At 38.3% G+C, this 24,912-nt stretch overlaps 1 protein-coding gene across 1 annotated transcript in view; it reads right to left on the bottom strand.

Moving 5' to 3' along the window:
• SPAG16 (sperm associated antigen 16) overlaps nucleotides 1–24,912 on the bottom strand; it is a 407,293-nt gene that overhangs the window by 369,120 nt on the left and 13,261 nt on the right. Inside the window, 5 exon segments of the mRNA XM_054830796.1 lie at nucleotides 5,023–5,171; nucleotides 10,652–10,721; nucleotides 12,097–12,214; nucleotides 16,559–16,666; nucleotides 22,263–22,400. Coding sequence (XP_054686771.1) covers nucleotides 5,023–5,171; nucleotides 10,652–10,721; nucleotides 12,097–12,214; nucleotides 16,559–16,666; nucleotides 22,263–22,400 — 583 coding nt within the window.

Genomic DNA, 24,912 nt, shown 5'->3' with positions numbered 1-24,912 from the left:
TTTCTCAAGGGAACTTTGCACCTATTTCATTCCTCAGAATGTCTCTCCTATTCCAGTAACACAAACTCCCTAGGCAATCTGTTTCAGGGCTTCACAATATTTACTGCCATGAATTTTATTTAACATGTAATCTGAATCTTTCTTATTGGATTTCTACTTTACTACTTCTTGTTCTAACAGGTTGGTTTTGTTTCATGGTTGTTTTTTTTTTTTTTTAATTCTCTTAGATTTTTAAGGATGTATCCTCTCTCCCCGTAGTGTTCTTTTCTGTAGACTACGCGATTTCACTTTTCACCTTTTCTTTGACAGTTATGTTTCATAGCCTTCTAATCATCCTTATTGCTCTCTCAGATGCTCTGCTTGTCTCCTGAACAGCTGTGATCAAACTGAAGAGAACACTCTAGCCAAAGCTACATGCCAACTGAACAAAGCAAGAGGAACATTCCACATCCTCCATAAAATATTCCTGGTTTACGCTGTAGTATCGTGTTCAGCTATTCTGCAATATCACGGTATTGGTGAATGTAGCTAAGCTTGTTTATAATAGAGCCTATTCTAAATAAAAGGTATTTGATCAACCGTTTCTTTTCTTGTTCTGTATTTGTACATTCGATTTTTTTTTAAAGGCAGAGTTTTATACCTTTTCTTACATTGCATGTTATTTCTTTAGATCAATTCTCCAATAAGTCAAGTTTTGAATGTACTCCTGTCCTCAGCTGCACTTGCTGTTCCACCCCCTCCAAACCCAGATCACTTGGTCTGCAAGTTTAGTCAGCATATTTTCTGTTCCATTTTCCAGATCATTAATGACAACTTATCCCAGCAAAAGCCTATTCAATATATCTGCATGTTTCCAAACTGTTTTCCATTAATGTAGGAAAGTTTTCATCAGGCCAGATTTCCACAGCTGCTAACAGGAATGAACTGTGAGACAGCGTCCAAAGCCTCAGTAAAAACATAAGAGCTTTTATATCTTAATAATAAGATACATTTACTGCTGCTCTATCCATGAGACCTCTCACCCTGCTATAGATGCATTTTTTCCTTGCAAATCCATTTTCACTGTTACTTCTTTTCCTGGTTTCTTCCCCATGTTCAATAAAATTTCATTTATTCATTACAAATTCCTTTGGTAATTTAAGTTACACTGTCTAGACTATAATTTTAGCTTTTTCTTTTTAGCTCATTTGAAATACAGACATTGTATTTTCTTTTCCCTCCTCTAGACTGCGATCTTATATCTTTGTAACTGGTATTAATTTTCTTAGCTATCTGTCTCGAGTTTTACTATACCAGTGAAGGACTGTAGAAATAAGTGTTCCCAGTATTACCTGTCAGTCATCGTCTCTCTACTGAATATCTAATCAGTGCTTTCTTCATAACCTCACTGCAAACACAGAATGATTGCCTATTTCATTTAACGACCCTTCCTAACTATTTTGGGACCTCATCTTCCCAATTCTATCCCAATATGCCAGTGCTCATTTATAGTCAAGCTCAATAATCTGATTAAGTAATCATTTGGTTTTAGCTTCCCTTCTGTTTGAGAGCACAAAACCAGTAGTTCTTCTAAATTTTGTACGCTTTCTTGCATAGAACTGAGTAGGAATTTGGGTTTTATACACGTATGTGTGATATTCCAACCCAAGTTCTTATTAAATCCCCAAAACTATTATGTTTGCACGATCATTGGATTTTACTTTTGTCTTTTTCTTTTTAAATATACCAATGCACCTTTTGATAAAGTTTTACACCAAACAAAACTTAGGAAAGCTAAATTGCATTGTAATACATTATATGTGGAAATAGAATTTACCGAACAAAGGAACTGCAATCATCCTGTTAATAAATAATAAAAGCAAACATAGAATGTACTCTGTAAGGAACCTGAGAGAATAAAAATATAAAAATACAAAAAGTATATTTCAACAGGATAATGAAAATCACATTATCAAAGGTTCTCTACAATTTTAATGACCTGTGAATGCATTTTAATTACTTTAAATGTTTAAAGCAGTACTCTATGCACATTCTTAATCTCAGAATATTTACGCTATTGATACTGGCTTATTAAGGGCTAGATATGTAAACAGTTTAGCCTAATTGCCTGTTACTGTATAATTTAATTGAGCCTCGTAACAAAGATTTTAAAATCAGAACACCTTCTCTCGGAAAAATTCCAGTTGTTTTTTCACTGTTTCAGTGATAAACTTCATATCAAAGGGACCTTAGGTTTTCAATTACGTGTCAGCTTTTACAGGATATTACAATAACACAATATATGTCTGTCCTTGAAGTAAATGTTCTAGCTCAGCTATGAGTCATATTTGCATCTACTTAAAAGTAAGCACAGGCATTTGTTAGATCACTATTTAGCTACAAGTCACAGAAAAGATTTTAAATCATTTTCATCACCATAGTTCACTCCTATGAAACAGTACAGTTAATACAAACATTTATAATTCTGTCTCAAGGATACAATTCCATGACAATATATTTGCTTTTTACTGAATGTGATACAATCCAAATGCCCAAATTTTAAAATTGGATAAACTGTTCACTCTGAATTTTTGTAAGCTTGAAATATTCCCTTACATTTATTGAAAAAAAACTAAACAGTATCTGATAGTGAATTTTACCCAGATTGCCCATACTTTGTTTTCTTTTTCTCTATTTTGTCATAAATGCATTATTTGAATACATTATTTCTAATTGCCTTTATTTCTTCTATATACTCCTCACCTGAACTCCACAAAACTGACCAATTTATGCTCTGACTCTTACTTCCTTTCTGGTATAAAGACAACTTAAATCAAGTGTAGCCTTACTCTAAGTATGCGTAAGACAATTTTACCCCCCAAAAAACACATTTAAAGTGTTATTTTCATTATTGTAAATGAGAACGAAACTATTATTTATGGTACACTCTTCAATAAAGACATTGCCATCTTGAATCATTGTAAGAAAGAATATATGTCACACAAAACACAGCAGAATATGAAAGATCTTTTGATATAGGTCAGAGGAGATGAGGCACCACACAGAAGTTTGATTCCAAATACCACATAAAACGATCTAAAGAAGGCAAGGCACTCATTTATGCCTAATCCTTTTGACTAGAATAAATACTTAGACAACTAAACTGTTGAGTAAGAATGCACTATTTTAAAAAAATAACTTAGATTAAAACTTTAGTTCAATAAATGTGCAGCACAGGACAGTTCTGGAGTATCTTTGTTTTAAACACAATTTTAACTCACCCCTTCACCCTCCACAGACTTATCATTCCTTCTTCCATTTATTTTAACAGCCTAAAAAAATAAGACAATTCACATCCAGTATCTAAGGTAGTATTTTTTGTTAGAGGAAAGGAAATATTTAGAAATAATAAATCCAGGAAATTTGAAGTGGAAAAACGGTATTGTTCCATTGTTGGAAAAGATGTTAATCTCACACCTGAAGTTTTACATTATTGCTTAGCCACGGTGAAATCTGGTACATTCAAACACTCCCATATTTTCTGATGTCTTATTTCTGGAGCTACTCCAGTTTTATAATCCATTGATTAAATAAAGACATTAGGGCCTCTGCTAGGACTCATTTGGGAAACATAAGATCTGCAGAAACACAGATGCTTGCCAGAACCAGTCAACTAACAGTGCTCATGAATTTCAAAGAACAAGAAAGAGCCAGACAGGCATACTACCTGTGTAGAGCTTATATATTCGGGGGGTGAAACGTAACTCCACTGAAGTTTACTATAAAAATACTGATGACTTCAGTAGAAACAGGAACAAAAAATAAAGTTTCATAAGCAAAGAAATACTCATCTGTTCACAAGTCAATGAAAAGAAGAGATACCTCTAAGAGTCTAGGATGGAAGTTTCTAATCACTGAATGAAAAGCAGGGGAAGTGGAGATGGACTGACTGGCAAGTACCTTAGTAATACTCAGATAGTAATAGGTGGGGAGACAGTACAGAGAATTATTTCCAATATGTGGTGAGCAGTTTCAGAAAGCAACACAATATAGATTTATTTTTTTTTTATTATTTGGAGGTTCAGGAAAATGAAAAGGGATAAAAACAGAAATAAAATGGTATGTTTGTCAGAGGAGAGGTGCACCACCAGTGTCAGACAGAAGAAATGCCTTTACGAAACCACATAGAAACATACCAAAAAAAATAAATCACCACAGCCGTATTCTTGTGGAGACAGCAAAAGGAAAGACTGAAGCTGATTCCAACTACATCAATGTAAACTAAAGCTTTTTTTTCCTAATAACAGAGTTTAAACTCTGTCGTTCTCAAACAAAAATAGGCCAGTGTAACACTTTCAAGAGCTCAAGAAATTTTAGATATTAGAATGTTTACCTTGATTTAGAAAAATAAAAAGCACTGTTATATAGTCCCAAAATGCAACCTGAATAAATAAATCAAGTAGAAAAAGTAAACAAATACCTTTCAACAGTAAAAAAAACCTCAATCAGGAATTAATTTTGATTTTGCACAACTTCCAAAGTAGAACAGCAACACACCTTTGGTATACTCAAGTTCAGAAACTTTCATGGATACTAAGAAATCACCAATTTATTGCCCTCAGTCTCCCAGATGTTATACCATTTAGACCCAGCTGAAACAGGTTGAAATGTTTGAAAAGTGTGCAAGCACTACAGAACAGGTCAGGATTTCTCCAGTTAAAAAAGAAACACAACAGAGCAACAAGCATTTGTAACCAGTGCTCTTCCTCTGCACTGGTGATTACATCAGACTCTTGAAAAGCAGGTTGCTAGCTTCAACTAATCAAAGTTCCTATTATTCCCTGAAAAATTAGTTGCAATAGAAATTCATATTAAAAATAAATACCCTCTTACCTACCTGTCCTATTGACTTTTACTAAGCATTTGTCACTACGTGACAGACGACCTTGAGTCCATATTGGACAAGTGTTTCTCACCACAGCTTAGTAAAAGTTTAAAGTGTACTTTGGATTATACTGAGCAACTGCAAAGAATGCTGCATACCTTTGGATATCTCTTGCCTGTCTTCTCTGCATCTTTGACTGGATCATATGAAGAGCTTTTAGCATCAAGAACTTTTTGCTGCCTGGCTTCCTGAAGAGCTTTCTGGGTGGGACCTTCCAACCCTTTCTTCCTTTGACATTCCTGGCCTGCTATAAAATAAAACCAACAAAAATATAAATCAGAATGCATTTTTTACTTACTCTTCTGGAGGATGTCTCTCTACTGAATACTAGCTAGACGTGTGAAAGTCTAAAAGAAACACCACTTCAAATAAAAAGATATTCAGCTTACTGTGCCATCCATATCAAGTATTCCAAGACTACATATAACTCTGCTCCACGAATTAGTTCGGTATGATCTATTTCAGCTTACCTAACGGTACCCTAGATTTTGCCACCAAAATGCAGCAATTTTGAATCTTGCGGTACAGGAGAAAGTCACAGTAAAATAGATGCAATTCTTCTCTTCCCCTCAGAGCCAGAAGAAACATCACCTCACTGCATACTACCCAATATCTACCACCAATGCATCATTCTGATTTACAGCCTGCATCCCCTTTTGCTTCCCTGCACTTTCTCCCAGACCACCTATCAAACAAGGAATTCCTTATGAATAGGTAACTCGAAGAAAATCCTAAGCAGGTAGCATAGCTGTAAGTCATCAGATCAGGCTGAAAGGAAGACGAGGAACAGTATAGCACACGTGGACTGTTGTACAATGCGTCTGCCATGATCTGGCAGAAAGGATACTATTCTGACAGTCTTTGTATTGGCAGCTCACGCATCTGAATACAGTCCCTTGGGGTCCCCTGCGTCTTTTTGCAGGATGTACATGGGTCTACAGGAAAAAGAATGGAATACTGAATTCCAAGAGGATTTGGGCACTTACATCCCTCCAGTTCTTTGAAAAAGTCTCAGATTGAAAAAATACATTATACAGCTAAAATCCTGACTGGAACAAATGTACTTTACGCATTTCTAAATGTTTGCTCTTGTAAAATAGTTTTAAGACCTCGACACCAAAATGCAAACTTTCTAACTTAAAGGGGAAAAAACTACCCTCTCCACTCCTGAGGGAAAAAAAAAAAGGCAAATCAAGCAAACAAAACCTTTCTGTACACCCAATCAGAGTAAAACTGTAACTGATAAAAAGACTGTGCCTGGTCTAAAAAAAGTGTCTGTATTCTCACTGCTTTAAAAGTTAAAGCTACTGTCACAGATATCCTGAATAATAACTTTTTCTGAGGAACCATATACTGCAAAATTGGTTTATATGTCAAACACTTTCTACACACTCAGTAACTGCTACCCACTAGCACACTGCTCATGGAGCATTTGGTTTGTTGGTGCTTTTGAAATACACATAAACCAACAGAGTTATGACAGTTGAAGGGCTTAAAAAGTCAGTAACCATTAAAAAAGAACAAATTCTAAAGAACTGTTGCGATTGCATTAAGATGTCAACAGCTTGCGTTTACAGATTTGCTATTCTGATTGCGTTGTAGATGGAATGGGGACAACCAGGTTTAAATACTTCAACTGGTGCATTTTAAATTTCTTTTTGCGTGACCTTCTAACAGCAATTACATCAGATCAAGGAAAGGAAAAGCACAGTTAACAGGCTTAGCAATGAGTTAATTCAACCATGAGTAAAGAAACTCATTGAGTTCAACTTTTGAATATAATTGGGTAATAAATAAGCAGCTGTTGTTTTTAGAAAATACAAGAAATGTACCGAGCAAGTAACAGTTTTATGTTTTTAGAACCAGCTGTTATAGCAGCATTCACTTAGGTTTATAAGCAAGCCACAATCAACACTGCTTAATTCCTTCAGGCAAAAGTGGTCTTTTTTCAGAGCACCACTTAACAATGTGTCTTGATCCATAAGTAAGGGTTCAAGTGCTCTGTTAATATACACCAATAACCTAAATAAAAAAAAAAAAGTTATTTCTCTTTGATAATTAGATCCCTCTATGTACGAGCTTGCTACCCATCAGGGAGGACTAGAGTTAAAATAAAACCAAAACCAGTCTTTAATACAAATCTTACACAAAACATCCAATCCTTTTTAAAAATAATCTGAGCTCAAATGACAACTTTTCTTTCAGAGCTGGCTTCTGAGTGACCATAGCAAGGACAAAGAAACAGTCTACAAAACAACCAAGTCCTAATCCTAGTAACTGTTAACTAGTTCCTGTCCAACTATTAAGTGTCTGTCATATCAACTTTAAACAAGCAAGGTAAGCAAACAGGAAAAAAAATTATTATAAGTTTAGGTTTTTAAGACACTTAAAGAAAACTTTCTCTTCAAGGATTTGTGTACAAAGCACTGTTTGCAAAGCTAAACAGCAGTCTGGCCGTGGGACAGCAAAAAACCCTAGTAAATATACTATACATTCTGTATTGTGGATGCTATCCTCTTCAGTTGTTTGAAATGCATCAGGCTGAAAGCTGCTACATCAAATGCCAGAGTAATAAGCCCAGAATAGTGTCCTAAAATTAGCATTAACTACCGTTTGGTTGGGGTTTTTTTCCTATCTAGTCACCAGACACAAATATACAATGCAAACTCGTTGTGAATACTACAAAGCTTCCCTTTGTTCTTCATTACGCACTATATGACTCACTCAAAAAAAACCACCCCACTGGATTGGATATGCAGGACCTCATTGCCACTATTCAAAACCTCAAACACTTCAGCAAACCCAAAGCTAATTAAAAGCCACTCTTAGTGCCCTCTAAACAAAGCTGGTATTCCAGAGGTTCTGCAGTCAAGTCAGGCTGTGGGACAGAAGCAGGATCAGGAGCAGTGATGGGCAATCTCCTGCTGCCAGGAACAGTCATTCCTGCTCCTTCATGGTCTGCGCTGCAGTGAAAGCAGACGGTTGGCCAGAAAAGGCATCTTACCCTGGCAAATTATAACTTGCCAGTCTGAACGTTCATTACCTTTTAACTAAAATGTACCAATGTACTAGTGCATAAAAGTCAGCCCTGAAAAAAATGCAGCTGCAGGTCTCCTTACAGCAGAGATTCGCAAGTCCAATAGCACTGGTTCCTTCCAAACTAAGAACTTAGAGAAAAACACAGCAAGCATTTCCCCAGTACCTATGCATTGCTTGCTTCTCCAGGTTTCATTTTTACTGTCTCATGAATAAGAATTCAAAAGGCAACAGAACATGACCATCTTTCAAGAGGATGCAGAACGTATCTGAATAAGAGACAGTATCACCCACTGAGACATGAGTACAACCTACAGAGGGCAATAAAAATTATGCAGTATTAGCGGACAAAGAACTAGGGAAAAAATGAACTGAAATACCGCTTAATTTATGATACACAAGGTATGAAGCAAATTAAGGACTGTATAAGCACGTAGGTGGCTGATGAGCTTAATTTGTGTTGGAGACAAAGTGACTTTTTTTTTTTTATATTATTATTATTGAAGTGCTCTCCTGCTTGTCACTTTTTGGTATTATAAAGTGCTCTCAAGATTTTTGGAGAATAAACAAGTACTGTGAACAGCCAAAGAGTGGTTTTTAGAATCACTCAAACAACAAATGAAAGTATGTGTAATATGAAAAAGAGACAGATGGGGCATCTATACTATAAAACACTAACATGGGGGAAGAACCTATACTATATATCCTCAAGCCAGAGTATAATGAGAAGTTGAATGCTATATGCCCTAAACTAACATAAAATAAAAAGCCCATTCTCTACCTCCCTGTCTGCAGTAGGATGAAAATGAGCACTGTGCTCTTTAGTGGGGCAGAGGTTTGTACTTTTAGTTGTAACAAGATTTAGAGACTACAGCAGAGGATACCCGGTACATACAGCCACAGAAAGGTGTTTTGGGAGCCTGAAATGTGCCTTGCTGAGGAGTACGATACTAATTCATACAGAAAAAGGCATCAGAATTCAAAACCAGAAAGATACTGTGAACACTGAAGAGGCTTGCTGCCAGTACTTCAGTATTCCACCACATTAACACACCTAAAGTCTATATTTACAGAAATTATTAGCAGTAATTTGCTTGCATACAAAATAAAATCATAGCTTAGTTTATACTGAGTAAGACTACAGAACCATTCCAGGTTCTCCCAGAAAGGAAAGCAGCTATGCTTTTAACCAAACAGTAGTTTACAAAAGGAGTAGGGTGTGCTCCAAGGGACCCCTCAGCTATAGAAGCCTCCCGCTGCTGCACAGAAACTAAGACCTGAGTAGGATGAGGGGCATCTTTCAGACAATTAGATCTCAATCCAGTACTCGTAGCAATTCATGACAATTTAGGAGACCAACTGCTTCAACCTACATTAGATAGAATTTGAAGGAAAAAATTAAATATGACATGCTATGCTCATAATAGGCTGGCAGCAGCAAAGATCTGGACAGTAGCAGAAATGTCTGCTTTAATAGTAAATAAGCCATCTTATCAGTCAGGTGAATGCTTGCTAGCCTCTTCACTCAACTACAAATCCAAAGAGAAGCCAAAAAAGTTTGTGTGGCTACTATTCTTCTCAGCCTTGCCTTTTCTACAGGAATTTTATACAATGAAAGTAACTCCATGAATGTGGGAACCAACGAAGCTTGATTGTCAAAGGCTAGGGTAACTCACTGGCTTTTTACCTGGGGTATATTACCAGTGCAACAAGATGTTTAGGGTTTTAAACACACTGGCGAGAAAAACAAAAGAAACAGATATAAAAAAAATGTCCTAAGTGCAACAAATGCTGCATCTGGGAGTTGTATAGTACTTGATACCTGGTCATCTAGGTGGCTGAGAAATTCAGGGTTCTCTAATGTCAAACTCCAATCTCTGGTTGGAGTTCTGCTCAAGACTAAGGCAGGTGCAACATCCCCTTCTCATGTGAATACTCCGTTGTCAAAGAGGGTAGAGCTCACTGTTTCCCTTTTTCATTGTCTCATCTATTTTCAGGAGTCTTTTAGAAACCTGGTTTATTTGAGACTTATCTCACTATCAAATGTAGCTGAAATTGGAAAATAGGTTCAAAAATTTTAGCAGGAGGGATGCTTACAAAGAATGTGATAGCATAGGTTTCATTTACTTAGGAAACTAGAGATGCTAGGGTTTTTTCTGATGGAGTTTGGAAAAATAATTTAATAATTATGCATTTATTCCAAACACCAGGGAAGGAGTGCAGTACCAGGCAGATAAAGATATTACTCCAGCAGGTACTATATAACCTTAGGAACCTCCTGTAAAAGTGAGACATGCTAAAATAAGAGGCTGGATTTCATAACACCATTTTCAAAATGTTTCCAGACCACCGTATATACCTTCTTACAGTGAGCTAAAAAAGAACACTCACATTAAAAAATAGAGTATTAATGGATAAAATAACAAAATCAGACACAAAATAGATTTCTATGACTAAGTCCTTCCATAGTTACTCACATATTCCATATTGCCATCAGCAGTCTCATTGTCCTTAGTGGATACATTTTAGAATAAATATTCAAATGATAAAACTGCTGCTCTGTCACAAAGACAGCTGACAAAAGTGTTTATAGTGCAAGTATTTTTGATTTACTGTTACAACAGATTTTATATGCATCACAACAACAAAAACCCCATAACCAGTCTGAGCTTGGTGATGGGAACATTTTACCTTTTGTCACAGGAATCTGAATAGCACGTCCAGACTCTAAATTTTGTAATGTGGCTTGCAAACCTGTAACCTAATTTTAAAAGGAGGAGAGAACAAGAAGAGATAATATGAAAACATTGCTTTTGAACTGTTCACAACACACAGCATTTATGCCTATTTAAGTAATAAATTCCATCTATAATTTTTTACTTTTCTGATTATTGCCTTTGAATTATAAACATTACTCCTAATCTGAGATTTTGGAAAGGCCCAGTAAAGCAATGCAATAAATACAAGCCATCCAGAATATCTCAAAATATTTTTACAGCTCTAGTAAAACTATGTAGACATACAGAATACTAGGAATCTTAGTGCACCATCAGCTTTTAACCACTGCTATCACTGCACTGATCTAACTTAATGGCACAATATGACATACAGCTTTGTCATAAGAAAACGGAACAAAATATGGTGCTCTGTGTTACAAAGAAGTCATCACTCCAGAATGCTTAGAGTTCATAACTGGATAGGTCATACATGTGTTCCTGAAATTTCAGAACATTGGAACTGTCCCATGCTTTGTACTCTTGATTCAGCATAACTGTACATTGACAGTAACCTTTCCCTAGGACACTTTCTTTTACTTATTGAAATTTCAAATATATAATCCTCAGACTTTTAAAGGTAAGCCCTCAGGTGACCTAAGAAAAACTGGATGCAGAGGAATGGAGGAAACAAGAGATGAGGACTATTAGAAGAGAGTGCAAGCATGGTAAATTCCTTTCATGTTACCCACATATAATTGATACTACTGCTAAAATGCAATGCGTTTTGGGGCCTCCTTTTTTTTCCCCCCCCTCTTTCTTTTTTTGATGAAAGAACCTATTTGTTAAACACATGCAAGATAATTTCCTGTTCTTCATCCATCCTGTCTGTGCTTTCTGCTAAGGGGGCAGAATATCATGTATACCAACCTATACAGCAGAAAAGATTACAGAAATAAAATACTACCCTGTCTTGTGAGTGGAATAATAGAAAAATTGTGTCTGATATCTTGATGTATTTTTTCCTAAACTAGTAGGTCATTCATGGATATATTTAGAAAAAAATAAAATAGTAAAGAGTAATAAAAAAAATTAAAATAAGAGATTTCTACAGGCATAGAGGGAAGCATATGAATCTGTGGGAATATTACAGCTTTCCTCAAGTTGTTGACACTGAAAGCACATTGCTGACTCACACAGAGCACTGAGCAAGTGCAAATTGTGAACTACTACTTTGTGGCACTAAGTTTCACATACTTTCAGTATTAAAATTTCACCACATAACGTGAAACTCACAAAAATATTCTGCTTCAAACTAGTGCATAAGTGAGTTGCTTTAACAGAAATATGCTGTGTATTTACCAAAGTAAAACCCAAAAGCATTCCTTACAACTTTGTAAGTGATGTTCACAAGAGTTTTACCTGCCCAACTGCTCTGTCTCTCTCTAAGCTAGTTAACATTTTCTGTCTCAGCGTAGTCTGGTATTTTTCAGTCAGCTGCTTCAGTACTGGTTCATACGATGCATAATGTGCCTTCAGCCTGTGAACAAGAAGAGGACAAACAATTCCTCAAAGATAAGTTAAATCAGAGATTTATGTCTGTGTAACTTTTTTCCTCCCAAAATAAAAGAATAAAAGTGCCAAAAGGTCAAGACAGAGGAGACGGCAATGGTATTTAGTATGAACCACCCAACTGGAATATCACAAGAAAAAAAACAAAACAAAACAAAAAACAGAACACCACCCCCCCTAAATACAAACTCAGATCAATAAGAGGTTTCATAGTTTGTTTAGTCATATCTTATCATAGAAGCATAGAACGGTTTGGGTTGGAAAGGACCTCAAAGCCCATCTAGTTCCACCCCCCTGCCATGGGCAGGGACACCCTCCACTAGACCACGTTGCCCAAAGCCTCATCCAACCTGGTCTTAAACACTTCCAGGGAGGGGGCATCCACAACCTCTCTGGGCAACCTGTGCCAGGGCCTCACCACTCTAACAGTAAAGAATTTCTTTCTAACATCTCATCTAAATCAACCCTCCTTCAGCTTAAACCCATTCCCCCTTGTCCTGTCACTACACTCCCTGATAAACAGTCCCTCTCCATCTTTCCTGTAGGCTCCCTTCAGAAACCAGTAAGCCGCAATTAGATCTCCCTGGAGCCGCCTTTTCTCCAGGCTGAACAATCCCAGCTCTCTCAGCCTGTCCTCATAGGAGAGGTGCTCCAGCCCTCTGATCAGCTTCGTGGCCCTCCTCTGGACTCGCTCCAACAGCTCCATGTCTCTCCTGTACTGGGGCCCCCAGAGCTGGACGCAGTACTCCAGGTGGGGTCTCACCAGAGCAGAGTAGAGGGGCAGGATCCCCTCCCTCGACCTGCTGGTCACGCCTTTTGATGCAGCCCAGGACAGGGTTGGCTTTCTGGGCTGCAGGCACACACTGCCAGCTCATGTTGAGCCTCTCATCAATCAATACCCCCAAGTCCTTCTCCTCGGGGCTGCTTTCAATCCATTCCTCGGCCCAGCCTATAGCCGTGCTTGGGATTGCGCCGACCCACATGCAGGACCTTGCACTTGGAGGAGAAAGCTGTCATCGACACATTCCAGGAACTTCCTGGATTGCTTGCGCTCAGCTGCGTTGTCCCTCCAACAGATATCAGGGTGGTTGAAGTCCCCCATAAGGACCAGGACTTGTGAGCATGAGGCTGCTCCTGTCTGCCTATAGAGGGCTGCATCTGCACAATCCCCCTGGTCAGGTGGCCTGTAGCAGACCCCCACTATGATGTCCCCTGCCCCAGACCTCCCTTTAATCCTGACCCATAGGCTCTCGGTCAGCTCCTCATCCATCCCCAGGTGGAGCTCCATGCACTCCAGCTGGTCATTGACATAGAGGGCAACACCCCCTCCTCACCTGCCCTGCCGGTCCTTCCTAAAGAGCCTGTACCCTTCCATCCCAACACTCCAGTCATAGGAGCTATCCCACGACATCTCTGTAATGCCAATAAGGTCGTAGCCTTGCAGGCACACACACATCTCCAGCTCCTCCTGTTTATTCCCCATGCTCCGTGCATTTGCATAGAGGCATTGCAGTTGTGCCCTTGATGAGGCTGACTTATTGGCTGGAATTCTTTTGATGTGTTCTCCTAGTGTTACCCCGTTGGTTCCTGTTGCATGCAGAGCCCCCAGCTCATCTCCTCTAGGCTTTGAGTGTGCTGTAGCACATCCAGCACGTCTCTGAGCGGTAGGCCAAGGGCCAGCACCCCGTCCCTCCAACCTGGGCACATCATCCCACAACAGGTTGCTGGCAAGCCTGATGTTATCCCCCTCCCCCTTCGAGCCTAGTTTAAAGCTCTGTCAATGAGCCCTGCTAGTTCCTGGGCAAAGATCCTCTTCCCCCTTTGAGAGAGATGAATCCCATCAGGGTTCATCAGGCCCGGTGCCGTGTAGGCCACCCCATTATCAAAGAACCCAAAGTTGTGGTGTTGGCACCAGCCACAGAGCCATGCATTTATGGATTGCATCCGCCTGTTCCACCCAACGTTGCTGCCCTTAACTGGAAGGAGGGAGGAGAATATTACCTGCGCTCCCAAATCCTTCAGTGACTGTCCTAAGAGCCTGAAGTCCCTTTTGATCACTTTTGTGGTACGTGTCCCTGCTTCATCCCCACCCATATGGAGGAGCAGCAGTAAGTAATAGTCAGAGGGCTGTACCAGGCTGGGGAGTTTCCTAGCGATGTCCTTGACAGAGGCCCTGGGGAGGCAGCAGACTTCTCAGAGGAGATGGGAGTCCCCTGTGACTGTAACTCTCCTTTTCTTCTTTTTTGGGGTGGTCACAACCCAAGGCAGGGGCCTTTTGGGCCTAGGTGCTACCTCTGGAGTAGCTTGACTATCATCCATATCCTCACTCGAGTGGCCTTCCACAGCCAGAGCCTCGTACCTGTTGCACAGGGGTATGTGGGATGGCGAGGTGGGTGAGGAAAGGTTCGCCACCAGCTGCGCCACGCGTGGACTTGTTTCCATTCACTCCCCTCTTTGAGGCTGCTGCCTTCTACCTGGCGAGAGGAGGATACAGGGTCCCCTTCACTTTGGCTTTGGTCCGTTGGCTGTCCCTGTTTCTGCCTCAGGGAGGCTAGAGCTTGGCTCCACCAGTCTGTCTCTCTCTCCACCTCTGATGCTCCTTATCCTCTCCACTCCTTCACAGAGTTCTGCCACCAGGCTGAGCAGACGGTCCACGTGGTCACACCTCAGGCAGCTGATCTCACTACTGCCTTCCCCTGCCAGTGCCAAGCTCAGACACCCCCTGCAGCCTGAGAGCTGGGTGGCTGCATGCTTCTGCAGCAGCTCTGTGTTGCCACATGCCTTCTGGCGAGCACAGAGCTTAGGGCCTTCTGCCTGGTGGGCACCGTGGCTGAGGTCCTTCTACGAGAGAGTGATGACCACCAGCGGACTCCCGCCTTGAGCAGGCAGACTGACTAGGCCCTGCCGCGCCGCGCTCCGGGCCGCTAGCGCTCCCTGGGCTGCCTCTTATAGGCGTCGGGGGGGGGGGGGGCGCCGTTGCTTTGGCAACGCCCAGGTCTCCTCAGCGGCTCCCGCGAGAGCGGCCGGCTCGTGGCGGGTCTGTCCCGCGTGCCGGGCGTTTCCCTGCCTCCGGAATGTGAGGGAAAAGGCCCTGTGCGCATGGATCTGCCGCGCCGCTCCGCTGCGGGTCGGGCCGGCACCGGAGCTGCGCTCTTAAAACCATCCATCCAGTTGTGACCTGTTCTTAATCCTTCATACACATAGTGCAGATTAATTTTTATTAATTTCTGTTTTCTTGCAGATGTACGATATTTCATTGGAAGAAAGAATTACGGCCATTATCCAACTACCAACTAAGATTCCAATCTAGACAGTGGTCACAATACAATTACTATTTGTCTTCACTGTGCATTACGTTTTGAATGCTTAACCCCTTTAACTCCTCAGACCAACTAAGTCACATCTATAATCTCTCAAACAGAAGACACTAAGCTTCAAAAGTACTGCGTTTTTGCAAAAAGCTGACACACAGAGCATAAGCCAGTGACTCTCTTGCATTAGTATGTATGGATTTCAAGGTTAAAGATGTAGAACATGTAGTTGGTACTGTGTACATTTATTGATAAACCAAAGTTCTGTGACTTGTTTGGAACTGCGGACATGACTTACTCCCCAATATTACCTTTAAAGCAAGTGCTGGCATAAACTTGTGCAAACAAGAGATTCTAAACTCTGCTCTTTCACCTGGCCCAGTGATCCTCAGATGGACAATATAAAAGTTCTACTTGTGGAGGGAAAGAAGCATCACAGTTAATAGAAAACTTACAGAATTCCAGAATGACACAATTATGGAATTAAATATGATAAACTATTATAACTCAGTACTGAAGGACTAGTTTGGGCTTATTCGCAACCAAAGCAACGTAGCCCATCTCATATAGAAAGTTCAAGATGTGAAAGGACAGGAAATATCAGCTATGGGAGTCACGAATGCAAAGGTTCTGAACTCAGTGTCACACCAGTTACCTTTAAAATGGACAAAGGATCTAAACCCAGAAATCGCTACGTATTTAAGGAAGAAGATCTGGGTAAAAAAAAATCTCATTTAATTTTCAGCTATTAGAAATACTACATATTTATCAATGCCACATCACACCATGGAAAATAAACAGTTTCTAATGATTTTTTTTTTTTTTTTGTATAAGAGACATGGCAGAATGGTCAGATGGAACGGCTATTTACCAGGACACTAACTAAATGCAGCTATCTTTACTTTAGCACTTTAAATTCCACAATGTTATCTCATTACCAGGTAGTAATTGAAAACGTTATCTTTAATGTTACATGTATGATAATTAAAATAATTTTTTACCTTTTAATGTCACAAATAAGCCTGTTTTTCTCCTGGACCACTCGCTTATGATGCATCCGATGAAAGTCACATTCTTTCTGCATTTTTAGGAAAGCCTCTTTTGCTTTGCTATACATAAACAGTAAATGCAAGAGAAGTATTAGTCTCCTCCTATTAATTGCTCATCAGGGTATGTTGAATACATATATAATTAATTTTCAGATATGCACATGCCTACTGCATCCAAGTTGGAAACTTTCAGTAGTATGCCCCCTGGTGAACACGTACTTTTGAGGTACCAGCTGATGTACAAAACCATGGGTACTCTTCATCTTTCCTCAGTTTCTTTAGAAAGAATTCATAAGGATTCTGGCATTATAAATCTCAGAGGTGAGGTCAACCTTACTTTAAGCACCGGGGGTCTTATGGAGATACATATTCAAGTTACAGGTGATTAGAAAACAGTACTCTTGTGGGTTTAAAATTCTATATGAAAATGTATTACAATACTGAGTTTCTAAAATCTACACTGTGCCTGGAGCCTGACATAATGGTACATGCTAGAAGGACACACACAGAAGGATAACCGTATTGTTGCCTTGCAAATACATGCATTTAGAGAGCTTCCAGGAAAAAAAATGTGCTAGAAAAGTTCTAGGGTCTATTCAGGCACATTTGTAGCCTGTCCCCAAGCATCCCCTGTGCGTGACAGCAGGAAGGATAAGGAATCCATTTCAAAATTAATTGCAAACATACTGATAACCTGTTATTCTCTAAGCACATTCTACACACAGCAATGGGACACGTAGTCTGTTCTATAAACATCAAAGAAAATACTTTGTATGTATTCCGTACATTTTCTCTTTGCCTTTACTGATATGGGTTTGGCCAAAAAGATTAGTAGAGGAGTTGTTTAATTGCAAAGAAAGCTTGAAATTACCTTGCACAGAAATTGGATATTTGCTCTTCACAAAAATAAAGCTCATTTCCTCTCCAATGGGAGTTGAAGAGTTAGGAATGACAATGGAGTATGTTGAAATCACAGGTCCAGAAAGAAGACCCATAGCTGCCCGTGCATTACATTTAATTGTACAAATAATTTCTATTCAATATATATGCATTTGCTGTATTTATTACATATATAAACTACCATATTTATATGTGCACATTGATGTGAGTTGTTGCTTGTAGCAGAAACAGTTAGAAAGACCTGAAGAGGAGCACAGTGAATTAGTGCCACTACATGTCAGTCAAAGCTGAGGAAGAGCTGGCAGGGAAATAAAAACAGGCAGAGCTGCCCCTGCAGTAACGCTGAGAAAAAGCTCACAAGAGCTGCGGGCATGCACATGTGAATGCATATGCACAAATACCAGAAGTCGTGAAAGAGTCACTTAGCATCTTGCTCCTGGGATACAAAGCACAGATTATGATTCTGTTCAAGCTCCTAGGAACAGCAGAAGATTTGAGAGGTAAATGAATCCATGGTCTCGGGATAGTTCTGTGAAACAACTCCATCATGACACCACTCACAGAATCTGACTTGCCATAATATCTTGAATACAAAACCTGCCCCTTCAGAGCTAAGCAGATGGCTTGTTCTAAAAGACGTTGCTACAGCCCCAGCAAAGCCAATATCCATTTCTTTCAGTAAAGATATATGTCAAAGACTGCAGGTCTCTCCATTTAATCTTTTCTCAAGTCATTTGATAAAAATAGCCGAAGAGGACAAAGTCCAATAAAAACAAGTAGGGATTTTCAAAGATGAGTTACATGCCCCATTCCTACTGAATTCAGGTGGGCCTTTATTCCTCAACATGCTGCAAGTTGTAGCCCTAAAATTTTAATCAAGACAGTTTTAGAAAACATATACTCTCATGCTTTTAGTCTATCTAGTTTATATAGCATTTAGCAGCAAGGATGCTAAATGTACCACGTAATTAAACAGATGCATCTAAATATGGCGCACAACATAGAAAGTGGGCATTTACTTTTTTCATTGCCTAAGTGGAGAAATACGTGCAGGAATGGTTAGATTTTGGCACAGAAATAGGACATCAGCTGAGGATTTTATTGCTGGAGGTAGCACTAACAGTAGTAATAAATATGATTTCCAGGACTGCTTTATATTTTGACTGTTACTGTGGCTGTAAACTGGGTGTATATTTGTGACTATGCTTCCAAAAATCAGGACAGAAAGATACCTGCAAATATTTAAACTTTCCAACTAATGTTTGTGAACACAGTTACAAACCCCAGCCAAAAGCTGTACACAACTTTCATTCCATCTACCTACAAATTCCTAAATGTTTACAGAACTTTAATATCACAGTTAGCAGTCCCTAGGATTAACACAGTCTTAAACCTGATACACCATCGTGTTGTCTACCTGCATTTTAAATAAAGGTAATACAAAGGGTCTGGCCATAGAAAAACACCAAAATAGATGGGATTCAAGCTATTTTAAATCACCAGATAAGCAGAGTTTAATATTGCTATGAAATTACAATCTATTATTCAACTCACAAGCAAACATTACTAGAACATTAAATGCCTGAATGACACAAATCATCACTGAAGACAATTAAACTTAACTAGTCTCCTGTAAGAGTTAGTAGTTTTCAGAGATGTTTTCTTGCATATTGGAAAGAATATCTATGCTTCCATTTGAGAAATACTGCAGCAGATAACCACATCCCTTACCAATCAATCAGGGCTCAACTGTAGCCTTCAAGATAAAAGAGAAGGGGAGTACACTCAAGGTGTACTTTAATTTTATGTGGGTTTGCCATATGACAGTAGTTTTGACTTGTTTGATAACACAATGTCTGTTTTTAGAAGTAATTTAAATAAAGATCAGTAGTGTATCTAAACCTTAAGGTAATAACTATCACTAGCTTTGGAGTAAAAGAACTATGCTGCTATTTATTTCTTTTAATGTATGCATTCAGGGATTTTGTTACATCTCAAGATGTCTTCAGACATTGGACCACCTATTAAAAATAGCGTACACTCATTGCATACAGGAAGTGAAGTTGATTGGGATTTTCTCTTTAAATAGTGAAAAGCCATAGTGAAATGTAACCAACAGTCTGCAGTCTACTCTGCCCACCTGCTTGCCATGCAATCACATAAATATTTATTAAATACCACTGCTAAACAACATTAAAGCAGGAGGCAATTGGTTCGCAGCCATTGATCCTGAGCCCTTATACTGCTTAAGTCCCAAATAACATCTCTGTTCTGCAATATGGCTGTCAAGAGTACCAAGCTCAGAAACACCAAATGTAAGTAAAAGCTTTCCTCAAATACACTTCACAGCGCTGTATCTCACAATTAAAGTTTTCTGACTAATCCACAGTGTAAAATGAGACTTTCTTTGCTCACAAATCCTTAGTTTCTAACCAGTCTAATCAGCATTTCTTCAGTGCTTTTAAGCATTCTGTTTTCAGTGCAAGCTGGTGAATTCTCTCACAATACCTGAAAACTCAAATTGTCCTCCACGTAATTTTGGCTCCTGCTGGAATATTTGCTTTATCATAGCAAAGGTGCTGACTCCAGTTATTGAATGTATGAACAAGAAAAAATGCTGTTAACAGTCACCACAGTGAGTGGATTTAGTATAGAGTATTATGATCAGGGTTTATCCAAAAGACACAAAAGAATGCCAACTCATGGCACATACAGCAGAAATGCTCAATTTCACCCATCATTCCAGAAACAGAACCATTTTAATTCATAAATTATTCAAAACAAGTGAAATGTCACAGAACTGCTGAACTTTTAACAATCAATGAAAACTTTGAAAGTTATTTGAAGTAAAAAAGTTAAAAAACGAAGTAGTGACTGTTAGCACCAACCAAGTTTTACATCTACATATACTCCATTCTAATACTGTCAGAAAGACTAAGAAAATAAAGCTCTCCTTACAAGTGGGAGGAGGACTAATTTTAATAGTGGTTTAACAAGGTACATGCAGAATAAGTGCAGTATTTAAAAGTAAATGCCAATGAACAAAATTTACCCACTTCTAATTTGTGTCATATACAATTGCCCTGTATCTTCCTGCCCTCTGGAATACCAAATAGGTGACATGACTCACTTGTTTACCATCAGAGCATTGTTATTTTAGGTTTCAAACACTAGAATGTGAAAAAGCAGGGCACAGTTTCAGTTTATGGATTGATTTATTTTTTAGCACAGTTCACTACTTAAGCGAGCATTGGGAGTTTTATTGAACAGATAGCCTGTAGGAAGCTAGCATGTTGGCAATGTCTTTTCTGTCTCCTGCTTTCTTCCTCTCACAAATTATCGTGTCATCTTTCAACCTTTTAACTAGACATCTGCTATTAAAAAGTTTCCTAGCACCCCACAGAGTATATAGACATTCTTAGGGGAAAAACCCAACTCATTCATGACCACAGTGAAATGGTTTTAAGCTTTATGTTCTTAAACTATCACGTAGCAATGCAACAAATCCAGGAAAACTCTTATCAAGTCATAATCCACTCAGATCATCTTGTTATGGCATGTTCTGCTTCATAGAGAGGAGGAAAAAAAGGAAAGAAAAAAGTGGGGGAAAAGGAAAAACTTAAAACCACTACTGACAATAATATATTTCAGAAAGATCAGATTTTGTTTTTCCTTCTTTTACTATGCATTACTGCTTCTTACTCTCCCACTCAAGTGAGACACACAATCCCTATCTATTATCTAAAGAAGCTGCAGATTAAAATAAATGAATGATTTCTATATGGCCCATCTCCCAGTGCAACAGTATATTTAGACTACACAGTATTTGACTTTAAGCTGTTTACTTAACTATTAGACTATGGCCAATTAATTTATTAATTTAAAATGCAGTAAGTCATTATCATCAGAAAATAGTTTTATTATTATCAGCAGCGATGGTTACTTAAGATCCGATTAGCTATTTTTCATATAAAGGAACAATTTAAATGAAAATTAGTTACTTGAGCAATCCTGAGGAAAAATCAAAGAAATAGAGCTAAAATATGGAGCTGCAAAAAAAGTTAAACCTATGTACTGGCAAAATGGGAGTGAGTGCATTATTAGGTGTCAGAGTAAATTCTCAGTGAACACATACATGTGCAGACATACCGTCTTTCAGAAGAGGCTATGTTACATGTAGTTCATTATTGCATCTCTCCATTCTATAGGTTAAATATTTTAATTCTCTTATGACTGAAGTACAACTGACTTGTAAAATCAACTACTATGATGTACACACAAGTATAATCAATGATGGTAATTTACAGTGACGTACCATTTACAACTACAGCCAGAGTGATAGATTTTTTGCAATTGAAAAAATGAAAAATAAATGTATGGTGATTTTTTTTCCCTCTGTTGATGTTTGGTAGCTGTAATTTATAGTGCTGTATCTTAATACAAAATGCACATAACCGTTTATTTTCTAGTTCTGCACATTATACTCTCATGATTCTTTGTAGTAATTTGTTGTGATTACTGGATATTGAAAATTATTTTCTATAGCCCAGTAAAAACAAATAAAAGAAATTAAGATTTAGGTTTCTAATAGAGCTCAGAGAAAATTGAACTTTAATTACAAGTGTCACCTAGAAGTAAAAATATGCGCAGCCAGCATAACAAACAGGAACTTACTGTTTCCATTAAGTACTTGGTTTTACTTTATCTAGCCATTTACTACTGTATATCAAAGTTTCATTAAGACCAAATAACATACTTTGCAGCAAGTTTATAGTCTTCCAAATCTTTCTTCAAACGCATATTCTCAGCCTCAAGTTGCTGGTTGCGGGTATACGCAGTTGGAACCAATCCAACATCTTTGGCTGTGAACACACCTCTCTCTATCAGTTCATACCTAGTAGAAAACAGAGAGATATTTTATTCTATGTTTCCTTTTTCTCACTTCACCGATTTCTTTCTTCTCACGCTAGCATTTACCTAAACTAGAATCACAACGATATTTATCATTGCATTAACAGTTATCGACAGTACTGTTGATATCACGCTGTGTTCTATTTTACTGCTTTTCATTCTAAAATGCATTATTGTTCATAATGGTCAAAAGACATGTCCTGTATAACATAGTACTTCAATTTAAACAATTGGTTTTTCCTTCCTTTCTTCCAAATAGCTTAAAAAAGCAGAAAAAATGTTCCTGTTCAAATAACATTTGTATATACTCAGACTCTTTTTTATCTCATATGCTCAAATATATGCAAGCTCTTTTTTTTTTTTTTTTGAGGGCTCAAATAAGATGATAAAGCTGTGAATAACCTGGATGAATAAATCTATGGGCTATCTTCAACACGGAATACAGACCTCACCTAGGGAAATTTCTTCATTCCTTCCTGTTTACTTATGTTGCCCTCTCCTTATTTAGTTATATTTACTTATTTTACCAGCCCCTGAGAAAATATGATTCCACGATGTAGAAGTCTGAAGGCTGCTTTGGTTAAATAAGCATACAGACTAACCTGCATTTTGAGAAGTCAAAGGGAATCTGGAGCAGCATGTAATGCTGTGTAGCAACCTAGGAATCTCAAGAGCCCCTGGCAATAAAGGCTTCTCAGGCTCATATATTTTAGGATTATCCATTTTTTGGTAGGTTGTCAATGAAAGCTAAGAATACTCTAAAAGGCAGTAAAAAGGACATAGGCATTGACACTACTCATTTCAGGCTTAATTTAAAGGCATTTAAATACAGAGCAACTTAAAGTACTTAAGTATCTTCTATACAGAAAAAGAGAACGGTAATATTAAAGAGGATTCAGAAAAGCTAAATTTGATCAAAAAATGTGACATTTACCACACAAAATAAATGCTTCTGCAAAATCATGCTTGTTCAAGTAATGATTATAAGCTATCAATATTTTTCAAGTTATTTCAAAAGACATCAAAATTCGAGTCTACATACAGAAGCATAAGATGCTTCTGTGCAAGCAGACATTGCAGAGGTGATTCCAGAATTCAGTGAACATATGTACAAAACATCTATTTCTTCGTCTACTTTGTCCTGGAAGACAGAAAAGCAAGACCTTCAATTGGTACAAACTTTTATAGACCCACTGAAGACAAAGACATTGTGCACTACTGTAACCATGATATCAGCTCAGCATAGGTTCAATAGAGCTGTAAATAATTTATCAGATAAAGACTACAGCCCCACAATCTTCTTCCCTGCTCATCTTGACTGCAGCTGCAAGATGCTCTGGGTGGGAACTCACCAGAAGGATTAATACAAACATTATTTGCCTTTTCAAGTGAAAATATATTGAATCTGTGTATTTTCTTCCCCCTCCACCCCCCCAAGTAATAAGGAAGTATGAAAAGAACAGTTAGAGATAGCATTTAGTATATTTTGTATCTCCTGCACCTGGACACATGCAGCAGATTTGAAACTTGAAGACAGTAAGCACAGCATTCCTAGATCAATGAAACATTGTAGTAAAGTGTTTGTAGAATACGGGATTCTTACTTGACAAACAACTTTTACTTAACATCCTCCTCCCCAAAAAATTAGGTGGAATGTTAGAAACTTTTATGTCCAAGTGACTTCCTACAGTCAGCTACTTATCTGCATTCTGTGGATACATCTAGGAATGCTCATCCCTATGAATTAAGCTGTCACTCACACGCACCACCACTAGATGAAAGGGTTTTAGAAAGTTAAACTGAACATATCCACAGCAAAATTCATTCTACCATCCCTTCATGTTCTTAAGCAAATTACAGTAGCAACAGGCTTTAATACTAAGAAAGAAGCTTAGTCTTTTTTTTTTTTAATCCCTCAAACATTCACTGATGAGTACAGTTACTATTAGAAATATTGTAAATAAGGGCACTTCCCATTGGAAATGATCACAACTCTACACATACTCCTTTATTTGCCAGAAAAATTTCTCCACTAAATGCCCTAAGTGCACCTCATGAAAACCATCAAATTTCTGCACAAAGACACATCAGACATGGATAATTGATGAACTTAGCCTCCAGCAGAGCTAAGAGCTCTGAAAGACAACTTTAATGAAATACAATTAATACCAATAAATTCACTATGCCCTTGTCTAAGAAAACTACTAAAAATGAAGGCTTTTGTGCATGTAGCAGAAATGGAATGGAAAACCACACAACAAAATTGCATTGTGAAATCTCATTATCTTCCATCAACCTAGTCCTGTAAAACTTATAGAACTCCTACATACATAGCCGACTGCCAAATAGCTATTGTTCTCACTTCTTTCCATTACAGAAGGGAACTGTGATGCAAATTAAATTAGTTCCATGCACACACAGGTGTTTTTCTAAGCTTTTCAGAACAACTGAGTTGTTATTCTTGAATCACTATTTAAAATTAACTAAGAATCTGG

The sequence above is a fragment of the Grus americana genome, chromosome 6 (genome assembly GCF_028858705.1).
Source record: "Grus americana isolate bGruAme1 chromosome 6, bGruAme1.mat, whole genome shotgun sequence".
Taxonomy (NCBI): Eukaryota; Metazoa; Chordata; class Aves; order Gruiformes; family Gruidae; genus Grus; species Grus americana.
This window is presented reverse-complemented; position numbering and strand designations above follow the sequence as displayed.